This window comes from Halichoerus grypus, chromosome 6 (assembly GCF_964656455.1).
Source record: "Halichoerus grypus chromosome 6, mHalGry1.hap1.1, whole genome shotgun sequence".
Lineage (NCBI taxonomy): Eukaryota > Metazoa > Chordata > Mammalia > Carnivora > Phocidae > Halichoerus > Halichoerus grypus.
Genome location: NC_135717.1, coordinates 166546624 through 166557513, shown reverse-complemented (window position 1 = coordinate 166557513; position 10890 = coordinate 166546624). Strand labels below are relative to the sequence as shown.

General features: G+C 52.3%; 1 protein-coding gene across 1 annotated transcript in view; it reads right to left on the bottom strand.

The window, feature by feature from the left end:
* Positions 1-10460, bottom strand: part of ISX (intestine specific homeobox) — a 16664-nt gene extending 6204 nt beyond the window's left edge. Inside the window, 2 exon segments of the mRNA XM_036100214.2 lie at positions 10053-10247; positions 10250-10460. Coding sequence (XP_035956107.1) covers positions 10053-10247; positions 10250-10460 — 406 coding nt within the window.
* Between the last annotated feature and the right edge of the window lie 430 nt (positions 10461-10890).

The following is a 10890-nucleotide window of genomic DNA, read 5'->3' as shown; positions in this document are numbered from 1 at the left end:
TGGTGATGGTGATGATGATGGTGATGAATGTGTGTGTGTGTGTGTGCATGTGTGTGTGTCCAATGGCTGTAGTGACTTCTCCAGGGAATAAACAGACATGTCCCAAATCCACACTGGTGGAGAGATGGAGGCTGAGCCCAAATCCACCAGCCTGCAGGACTCAGAGTGCCAAAGCTTCTCCCCCAAGACTGACCATGGGTTCTTGGGGGTGCAGATAGTCAATACTGATTGTCCCCCCAGCCCTTTTTGGGATGTTATTCTAGACTGAATGGCCTCAAATTGGAGGACTATAAAAAGGAGTGGTAGGGATGGAGGGGTCCCAGAGCTGAGATCACTCCCACTGAGTGAGGCTCCCTGAAACTTGACTCATGAGACTAGACCAGAAAAGCAGTTTGGGGAGAGTCAGATAGACTTGGACCTGGCTTCAGGGAAACAAGGTTTGGATCAGAGGCAAGATGTTGTTAAAAGTTTAGCTCCTTAGATCTGCAGTGTTCAATACTGTAGCTACCATCTCCATGTAGCTATTTAAATAAAATAAAATAAAAGTTCAGTTTCTTAGTCATACTAGCCATAGCACAATACCCACATGTGGCTAGTGGCTGCCATATTGGCCAGCGTAGGTACAGAACATTTCCATCCTCAGAGAAAGTTCTAGTGGATAGTGCTACTTTAGAGGTTTTTCCCACTGGGTTCATGAAAAAGTCATACTCTGGGTCTAACTTTAAGCTCCCCCCTGTGTTGTTGCAATTTCCTATAACTTCCACATATTTCTGGGAAAAAGTGAATCCATTAACTATTGAGCCGATTCTGATGGCATTGGGGAAATGGGAAGTTTAGGGTAAATAAGAAGAAGGGTGAACTGGCCCAGGCCCACCCCTCCGTTGGTGCCTGGAGAGGAGGAGGATGTCCAGAAGAGGGGATGCGCCCAAGAGCTCTGAGTACTGACTCAGAGCAGTGAACCAGAAGGAAACTCATTCAACAAGAAGCTGGAAATAGGAGCTCAATGTGGGAGTGCCCCATGCACTGGATAAGGTTCCTGATCACCAGGAAGGGCTGGGATGTCCTGGATGCCCCAGAGGGAGGATGATGGGGGTGCTGGGTCCCCTTTTCCCAGCTCTGGAAGGAGCACTGGATTGGGAGTGAGAAAATCCTTGAGCCCCACCCTGTCCAGGCCCAGCACCTCCTAACCAGGTTCTTGGCAGAGAAGCCAAGGAGCCTGTGGCCACAGTGCAGCCCACCCACTGCAGTGGGCCGAGGGTACCAGGGAAGGGCAGGAGGTGGGTGGGGAGAAGGGCGGAGGAAGGTGGCAAGGACTGCCACCCCTTTCAAGTTGCTCCTCTCCCTGTTATTAATTGTGTGAGCTGTGAATCACACTTCAGTGGGTCTTCAAAGACGAGTCAGTGGAACTTAATTAAACCTGAGCTGTTTAGCACATCGATCATAAGAAATACACAATTTACACAGGTGATTAGGCCACCTAATTATAAACTGATGTTTCTCTGCGCTCGGCTCCCTCCCCTGATTGCTCCTTCTCCGTGGTCTGCTAATTGGCCCTGGCTGCTCAGCTAAAGGCCCTGGGGGCCTTTGCTCCTAGAGGAAGTCTCTGGAAATGGGACTTGTTCTTGTCTTTCTAAGGCAGTGGATTAAGCATGGAGGGGATCCATGGCACCCTTTGGAGTCTTCCTGCAGTCTGGGGACACTGCTTGGACATGATGTGTGGGGTACAGGACAGGAGCCTGCCAGGGCAGACATGGGTGTGGGCTTTTCTCGCTAGCCTGGTCATGGTGGACTTCTTACAGTTCCCTGGTGCCCACAGAGTACAAGGCAAACTCCTTGGCATGGCATTCAAGGCTCTTCAAGTCCTCCCTTTCCAGAATCATCTGCTTTCTCCCCAGTCCCCATTTCTGCTGTTCTTTTAGTCCCACCTGATCATTTCTAGATTCCACAAATTGGTCATGCCCTTTTATTCTCTAGGTGCTTGGTCTTGCTGTTCCCTCTGCCTGGAATACCTATCTTCTTTCTTTGTCTGGTGAACTCCTACTCATCTGTCAAAACTCAGATCAATCAAATGCTTCCTTCTCTCCAAGGTCTGTTGTGAATCTCTGTAGAAACACAACAATTTTTTTTTTAATAAATTTAAGTAAAGAGCATTTTTGGCTTGCACCCTCAGCCTCTGCATTTGTAAAAACAAAAATCTCTCTTAGTTTTTCTCTTTGTGTTTACATATTTTTCTATTAAAATGTTAATGGTGGTTAATACTAGATGATGAGATGGTAGAGTTACAGCTACATTTTTTTACCTTCTTTTTGTTTATCTGTGTTTCCTATTTTTCTATAATATAAAAGGATTATTTGTGTGAATAAACAACAGCAAAGAGAATACAGCCAGGGTGGGAAGAGATGAAAAGAAAGAAACCACTGAGGGCAACAATTGTCCAGAAGACCACTGAGAAGCCCCTGGCAGAGGATGTGCTGACCCCCAGGGAGGACCAGTGAGCACTCTCTCGGCAGAGTCAGGATTGTTATTTCCCACAGGCATGGCTTCATTTGCATGTTTTTATGTATGGATCTCAGCCAATGTGCACACACACACACATACACTCACTCCCCCGCACTTTTGGTTTGTATATCTTTTTTCTTTTTTTAACAGCAGGTGTACCCTTTATTTAAAGGGAATTGTGTGGGGAGCCCCACAAAACAGATAGTGGCAGAGCTCCTTTGCTGATGTATGTGGGGGGCCCCGGAGTGCAGCTTGTTCAGCATCCCTTCGTCCACGGCAGCTCTGGCCTTACATCTCTGGAAGCCCGCCTTTCCCCCAAACATAGGTTTTAAAGATGCTGATGTGCGTAAATAAAGTCCAAAGTTCCTGGCTTGGCACACTTGACCTTCAGTCTCCTTATCTCCCTCTTCTCCTCTGCCATTGCTCTGGGATTTTTAGATGCCAGCCACGCTGGATTTGTTTCTCAAAAGGAATACTCCTTTGTCTCCCGCAGGGCCCCTGCACGTGCTTCCCTCTGCCCTGCGTGTCCTCTCCCTTTCTCTGCCGGACTCCATCTCAGAGGTCACCTCCTCTCTGAAGCCTTCCTGGAAGCCTTCCTGGAAGGCTTCACTATTCCCTCCGTGTTCTCGGAGCACTTGGTCAGGTTCATACGCTGTATCTGTGTCATGACAACGTGATTCTCGTGACAGCATGTGTAGGTCTGGTGAGACTCACACATGGGGAAGGGGGCGGGCACAGAGGACCAGGACAGGGTGGCAAGGGGCCGATTTCACGGGCTTTCAGAGGGCGTGCATGTGTTCTCCCCTCCTGCCCCCATTCCTCTCCAATCTGTACTTGTAGCAATGCAGGGGAACAGTCAGACCTCACAGGCTGTGGAGCCGGAGCATGTTTCATGCTGGAAGACAGGAAGTGTCACAGAACGAGTCCCTAGGCAATGGGGGGGGATCCATATTTAGTTGCGTCCTGCCAAGCACGGAGGAGAAAGTTAACTGTTCTCTTCGTGGCCAACCCAAGTGTAGGGATGCAGGGTGCTCAGATTAGAGGTATGCAAAGCTCTGGGGCCCTGTAAACAGCGGGGAGAGCTGTTTCTGGCTGAAAATGGGTTACCAACTGCTACCTTCCGAGGAGCATCTGGGGAAGCAAACCTCTTTGGGAACACACCATTGATTAAACAACAGCAACAGACAAACAAAAAAATCACTTAGAGAGTTCCAGATCTGGAGACTGAAGATGACCTATGAAGAGTTATAAGGGCCCTGAAATGAGAAACCATCATCCCAGCATGGAACAGTGTGAGAGAAGAGGATTAGCAAGAAGAAGACTGCCCAAACACACTCCTTTCCCTCAGCCACCTGCTCTGGCCTCGGCTGACTGGTCTGGAGGTGGGCATCTCACTCAGGCTTGGCCAATGGGTCCCTCCTCTGGGACTTTTGGACTTGGGACTTTAGAGAGCTTGAGGGAAGTTACGGAGGCTGATGCAACTCTCGGAGCGATTGGGTGTCATTTGGAAGGAGAAAAGTTGAGCTGATGCACAGAGAAGCAGCTGGACAGACCTGATGGTGTTGGTTCTGGCTCCCATCATGGCTGAAGCCTGCTTACGATCCTGCCCTTCCCGCGGCTCAGTCTGAGAAGCTACTTCTTAATGTTCCCCGAGGCAACACATTTCCTTTTCTATTTCAGCTAACCCAAGATGGTTTTTGTCAGTTGGAACCCGAGAGAGTTCTCATTCATATGGATCATTACACCTTTTCCAGCCTAAAACCCTATGATGGCTCTTCATTCCTTTTGGGGTACAAAGCAGAAATAAGAATCCCCACCATTTCCTCGATGGCCCTGCGTGGCTGGACTCCTTTCTAGCTCTCAGGCCTCATCTTGCTCCCTTGAACATCTCGTCCACCACCAAGTCCTTGCCCTGGGGGCTCCCTCTCCCTCCCTCTGGATCCACATTTCCCCCCACTCAGCCTTCAGACTGCAGCTCTACCATGACCTCCTCTGGAAGCCTTTGCTGGCAGACCAAACATCCCTTGGCATAGGCCCTCAGAACCAAGTCATCTTCTCCCTGGCACTTAGCACAGCTGTCCCTCTGCTTTCACTTATGATTATTGGATGGCTCTTCATCGCCCCTGCTAGACTAGAAGCTATGGGACAGCAGAGGCCAGGCTTGTGTTTTGTTCGCTACATCGTCCCACTCCCGACTAAGCACCTGTGGTGGCTTTAAGACAGGTTGCAAATTCTTGGGTGCTTTTCCCTAGGAGTTCTTTTCATCCGTAATGGGGCCCAACTCAAGTGACTCACAGAACAAATGGAACGCAAGGGGAAGGCTGCTAGCAACTTCCTTAGGCTGGGTCGTAAAAGGATGTAAAAGGACGTAAAAGGACGTAAAAAGGACGCCCTTTTACGACGCAGCTTCCACTCCGCTCGCTCTCCCTTGGATAGCTCGCCCTGAGAGAAGCTACTGCCATTTTGGGGGGACACTCTAGTGGCACGTGGAGAGCCCTGCGTAGGGAGAAATTGAGGTCTCTTCCTCAGCCGACTGAGCTGCCACCAACTCACCAGCCATAGAGTGTCCACCTTGGAAGCAGATCCTTTATTCTGGCCCAGCCTTCAGGTGGCTGCAGCCCTACATGAGGTCTTTACTTCAATCCCACGAGGGACCCTGAGCCAGAGCTCCTCAGTGAGGTCACTCCCAAATTCCCAATCCACAGACTCTGAGTGAGACAATTAATGTGTATTGTTATTTTAAGCCACTGAGTTTGGGGATAATTCCTTGTGCAGCAGTAGATATGCCTGCCAGTCAGTAGATTTTAGTCGCTCTTTGTCACTTGCCTGGATGAGGAATACAAGGGATAAATCAAATTTAAATGACAGCCGATGCTTTGTGTGTCCTGTCTGCTCTGATTTCTCCTGGCTCTGATGTTCCGCGGCCCTATCATTAGAATAATGTTGTCAGTGCCCTGCTTGTAACCCTCAGACCTCTCTGCTCCAGATCAACTTCCTACTGCCAGGATGTGTATTTCTGCGCTCAAAAGCCCAGATGATTCTGAGGGGTATAGTTGCTCCATTTCCCAAAGGATTTAAGCTTCAGTTTCCCACAGTGGTCACTGGCTTAATCACACATGCCTTCTTTGTGTGATTTCACTACCTCCATGCTGTGTCCTTGCATGTCCCACATAAACCCCTTGTACTCCAATCCTTTCCTTCCGGTCTGCTTTTTGGGGGAGCCCCCAGGAAGACAATGCTTTTTTGCAAGCTGGGACCAAGACTTGTTCTTCCTTGTACTCCCACAGGCTTAAGATTCAGCCAGGTTCTCAATTCTAGAATCAGCCCCCAGGTGCCCTCTAGGAGTGTCTCCATGATCTCCTTAGGCTGAGGTTCTGGTGGCAGGGACTGAGAGAGGGGGCGGGGCAGAGAGAGACCAAAACCACACTTATCCTGGGGGACTCCAGGCTCTTAGCTCTCCTCCTTCTGCCCCACTCCTGCCTGCTTTGATGGGAGCCCCAGGATCTACCTGTCTGAGAGTCAGAGCTGCTCATCACAAGGCAATGAGACACCCATGGGTCTGGCTGCAGCCTGAGCCTGGATTCCCAATTCCCAGGACCAGGAGCAGAGCAGTGCCGCTGCCTTGGGTTCCAGATGGGGTGGTCGGGGAGGGAGGATGGGGAAGAGAGAGGAGAAAGAGGAAAACCAGGGGCTCATTCAGACTTCTGCCCTCCAGACCTGTAAGAATCAATTTCTGTTGTTTTAAGCCACTCCGTGTATGGTGGTGATTTGCTACAACTGGACCAAGAAAGGAAGGGGGTGGGGTGGGAGGGGAGCAGAAAGAAGAGGGAAAGGAGCTAGAAGAAAGGGAGAAGGAGCAGTGGCTTTTGAAGGGCAAAGGTATGGAGGCATTTAAAGGGAGGGAAAGATCAGAAGTCAGGCTACTCTGTGTGCCTGGAGGGGGAGCCGAGGCAGCAGGGCAGGTCTGTGAAGGACTTTGAATGTCACACTAAGGGGTTCAGGGTTGGTAAATTGCAGCCCGAGGCCAATCGACCCTCTGCTGGCTTTATAAATAAAGTTGTATTAGAACACAAACACACCCACTCAGTCACACATTGTTGAATTTCAGCTGTGAAGGCAGAGTCCAAGTGGCCCTTTGCAGAAAAACTTTGCTGACCATGGCAAAATCCAAGGATGCCACCCTGTCCCTGGTCAGCTCCACCACGGAAGCACTGCCCCAAGGGATGTTGCCAGGACTCTCGAACTGCTGACCCCACCCCCGCTCCAGGGGGATGGTCACTGGGTCAGCTTTGTTCACCTCCCTAGTCCCCAGCCCCACCAGAGTAAGCACCCAATGGATGAGAACAGAGCTGAGCCCCCCCACAGGCCAGAAACCCTGCCCTGGTTACCCACTGGGGTGGCCTCTTCCTCACCTTCCCCTCCCCCTTGCCCCAGGCATCACGATTTCCCTGCAAAGGGTCCTAGGTGGCACAGATGACCTCTCTCTTCCCCGGGTCTGGCTTCCTTGTGATTGGGCCTCCTGTGACTTTGGAGGGTCCTGGGCTTCAGGGTGGGGCTGCCTCTCTCAGGAGTGAGTGGACAGCTGGGCTCAGCATCCTTTCAAGTAGGGAGACCCTCTTGGATTTTTCCACTGGCTTGAGACATGAGAAGGTCCAAGCCTGAGATCATGAGGGTCGCTGCCGTGAGAAGTGGGGGAGGCAGGGCACTGGCCCTGACCTGGGTGACCGAGCGGGCCCCACACGTGCACGTTTCAGCCGTGTAGCTCCGAACAAGCCATTTGCCTCCCTGGGCCTCAACCTCCTCCAAGTGTGTCCTTGGACCATCTACATCAGGGTCCTTTGGGAGAGTTTGCAAGGATGCAGATTCCTGGGCCCCACCCTAGACCCAGAGTCAGAGTCTGGGGTACTAAGCCTGCAGTGCTGCAGGTTTACCAGCTGTCCAGGTGATGGGGACAGAGAGAGCATGCTTGCCAGTCACCTTCTGTGAGCCCCTCTGCGAGGCCCTTTAAGTGTTAATGTTATTTCTCTGTTTTTATTACTGGGGCGGGGGGCCCTGGATGCACCTTTTCTGGTCCTGTTGCCTTGCATTCTCGGAGGGGCCCCGCATGTCGGAGGAAAGCAGGACAGAGAGGTGGAGAGGCATTAGCAATAGCAACAAGCACTGGGCGGGGTTGCGCCCCTGGGAAGGAGCGGGGAGGCAGATGCTGCTGAGGCCATTTGCCCTCTTGCCCACCGCTCTGGGCTACCCTGCTCCTGCCTGGCACAGACAGCCTCCACCCCTCTCTGCAGGGAGGAAGCCTCTGCCAGAAAATGACCATGAGTGACACCACCAAGGCTTTCCAGCCATCAGTTTTTCATGGAATCGGTCATAGCACGTTTGAGCTCGGAGGAACCTTAAGAATATTCTAGTCCTGCTCTTTCATGCTCCAGATGGGGAAACGGAGGCCCGGAGAGGGGAGCAGCTTGCTCGAGATCCTCCTGTGAATTAGTAGTACCAGATGGGGGCTCAGAAGCCGGATTTCTGGAGTCCAGCTCCCTATCCTCCGCACCCAGCATCTCACAGACTCCAGCTCGTGGGCAATATCTGCCAGTTACTTTTGTAGTTTCTGACATGTTGGCATCCCATTTGTATTATTATTTGCTTAGCATTTTCCCAAATAGACTTTTTGTTTTACCTAAATAAATAAATCCATTTAAAAAAGAAACCCTCACATCATGACCATAAATGGATAACCGGTATCATGTGTCAGAAATAGAAGGTTAGCATAGGAATAATTACAGAACTCTTGACATAAGTAAACTCAGTCTGCGTAGTCCTTAAACGCATTTTGGAAACCACCAGCGGAATCTCCATTAGCCTTTTGGAAATGCTTGATTACAGCGTAGTGGGAGATGTATAGATTTAAGCCGCATTCCAGAATGATCTCGAGTGGAGAGTTGCAGGCCACTGGGGTTCAATTCTAGTGTTAACTACTCACGTGGTTTCTGCAGGTGACTGCTCTTCTTGGGTCCATCATCTATAAGGTGGGGTTCACCACCATGGCATTTCCGTGGGAAACAGCCAGGGGAGTGCCTCGAGAGCCACGGGGCACTATGCATCCTGATCTGTGCTATTTCGGCCAACCCCTACTTGGGGGTCTGCTCTGGGTCCAACAGGATAGCTGACATGGAGCAGGCCAGCATCTTCAGGGGGAGGTGTAGAATGAGTGGCTCCCTTTTTGCCATCAGCCATTGTCAGGCTAGGGGAAGGGAAGCTGCTCTGGTAGGGGGATCGGACCTCTCTTCCCTCTCTCCTTTCTTCTCTCTCCCTCTCTCCCTCTTTCCCTCCCCCGCCTCTCTTTCTCTCTCATTAGGACAGAGAGGGCAGTCATGGATTTTATGTAGCTGCAGCAGGGGAGATTCAAGTTAGACTCCCAGAATTGTTTCTAATGCTCATTCAATTCACTGGAAGATATTAGTGAGCTTCCAGAAATGAAGCTGGGGACCATCTCCTATGATAGACTCAGCTGCAGGGGACGGGCAGCCCTCCAGGGTTTTCCCCTTGCCTGCACTGGAGCACAAGCCTGTCTTGGGAGACTGAACTTGGGGGAGGGAGCAGGGCTCGGTGATGGTAGGAGAGGGTATCGTGGGCTCCCTTGAGCTGCCTTTCCAGCCTTTCTTTGGATTCAAGGGGTTGAAAGAGGAGAGAACTGGGAACCCCACGAGTGAGATACTCCAGTCTCACCGACAACAAGGCCCCAGCAGACCCTTGTGACCTCCCTAGCTGCCTTCATCTTCCCTCACTCAACCAATTCCCTGAGGGTGAAGCGAAGGCCAGAGAGAAAGGGACCTTCCTGAGGTCAGGCGGCAGGCCAGGGCAGGCCGGGGAGTGACATGGAGGATTCCTGCCTACCAGCAGGTGCATGTGTCCACCTCGATGCCCTTCCTCAAACTGGTTCTCAAGGACAGCTCTGAGATCTGCCCTGTCATTGTTGTTCGGGGACATGCCCCGGGGTGCGCTGCTGGCCTGGGAGGGTGATCAGGGTGGGCAGATCCCAGGCAAAGCTTCAGCCATGGGAAGACGTGCAGGCTGGACTCTGCTTACGAAGAAGACCGGGTTGGACTAAGCAGGTGTTTGGGGGCAGTCAGAGCCCAGACCTGCTCTCAGGCTGTGTAACGTGGGGACATCATCCACCTCTTCTCTTTCAGAGCTGAGTTTCCTCCTCTGGCAAGTTATGATAATCGTGCTTTTCTACTGACATGAAAGAGGAGACTCTAGGACAGCACCGACCGCAGCGGGAATGCCGTGTAAATAAACGGGCGCTGGCTTTGTCAGCTGTGGCCCACGTACAGGAACAGGCCTGCGTCCCTGCACCTGCCGCTGAGGGAACCTTGGGGTCTGCATCTGAAAAACCCCAGTCCTGGCCAGACAGGAAGGGACTGGACCAGCACCTGACCTCTCTTTGAATTTGGGGGCCTTCTGTTCTATTGAAATGGAGCAGCTTTTCCTCTGCCTGAGCCCAGCTGGCTCGTGGGGACCTGGGAATGGAAAAGAAATGACCAGAAGACACTTACCCTGGGGCTGGGCCTGTGGGGGCCTCTCTGGTCCAGAGCTTATAGCTGCTGCTGCCCCGGTGTCCTGTCCACCTGCCTCTTCCTGCCTGACCTCATGGCTCCTCTCGGTGGGCCTTTTTAAGATCTCCTCGATGGAGAAGGACAGCCCCAGCTTCTTGGGGGCCCCCCAGCGCCCTGGGCTTTTCTTCTCCATACCCTGCAGAGGGCAGGGCTTGCCTTGGGGCACTCTGTGGGCGGCTGTGAGGAGAGGCAGAAGGGGACTTTGTGTGCGCCCAGGGCGATGCTGGTGGAGGGTGGCGTACTTCCTCCCCTGGAACTTCTGGAATCAAAAGGACAAGCAGAGGTGGAGCACGGGGAGCCTCGTGTCAGATTATCCAAGCACGATTCCGTCTCCACACGGACTTCCATGGGCTACTCTAACCCCCGGCCCCGGGTGGAGGAGGCAGCTCACATTGGGAGAGCTGGAATGGGCTGTAACCCAGGCCCGTGGGCTCAGAGCTCTTGCAGGCTTGATGTCACGGGGGCCACCATGGCCACTCTGGGTTCGGTTGTACTGCCAAAGTTCTTCTCCAGGGTGGTCGCTTTCAGAATCCGCAGGCTAGGTCAGGGTCCCTGACGTCACTGTCAGTGCGGACTAAGGTAAAGAGATGGAAGGAAGAGGAAAGTCCACCTTTGCCTTTTCTCTGCCTTGTGGCCCTTGCCTGCCGGCTCTGGCCAGCCTCTGGAAGGCTGGAGTGCCACCCTTGGGCCCCAGGGGGCCAACTCCGATCCGGGCCACCCGCAGCTTGAAAGGTGTTCCCAGAAGCCCTCTTGGACTTTGAGTTCTGCTGCCTCTGGA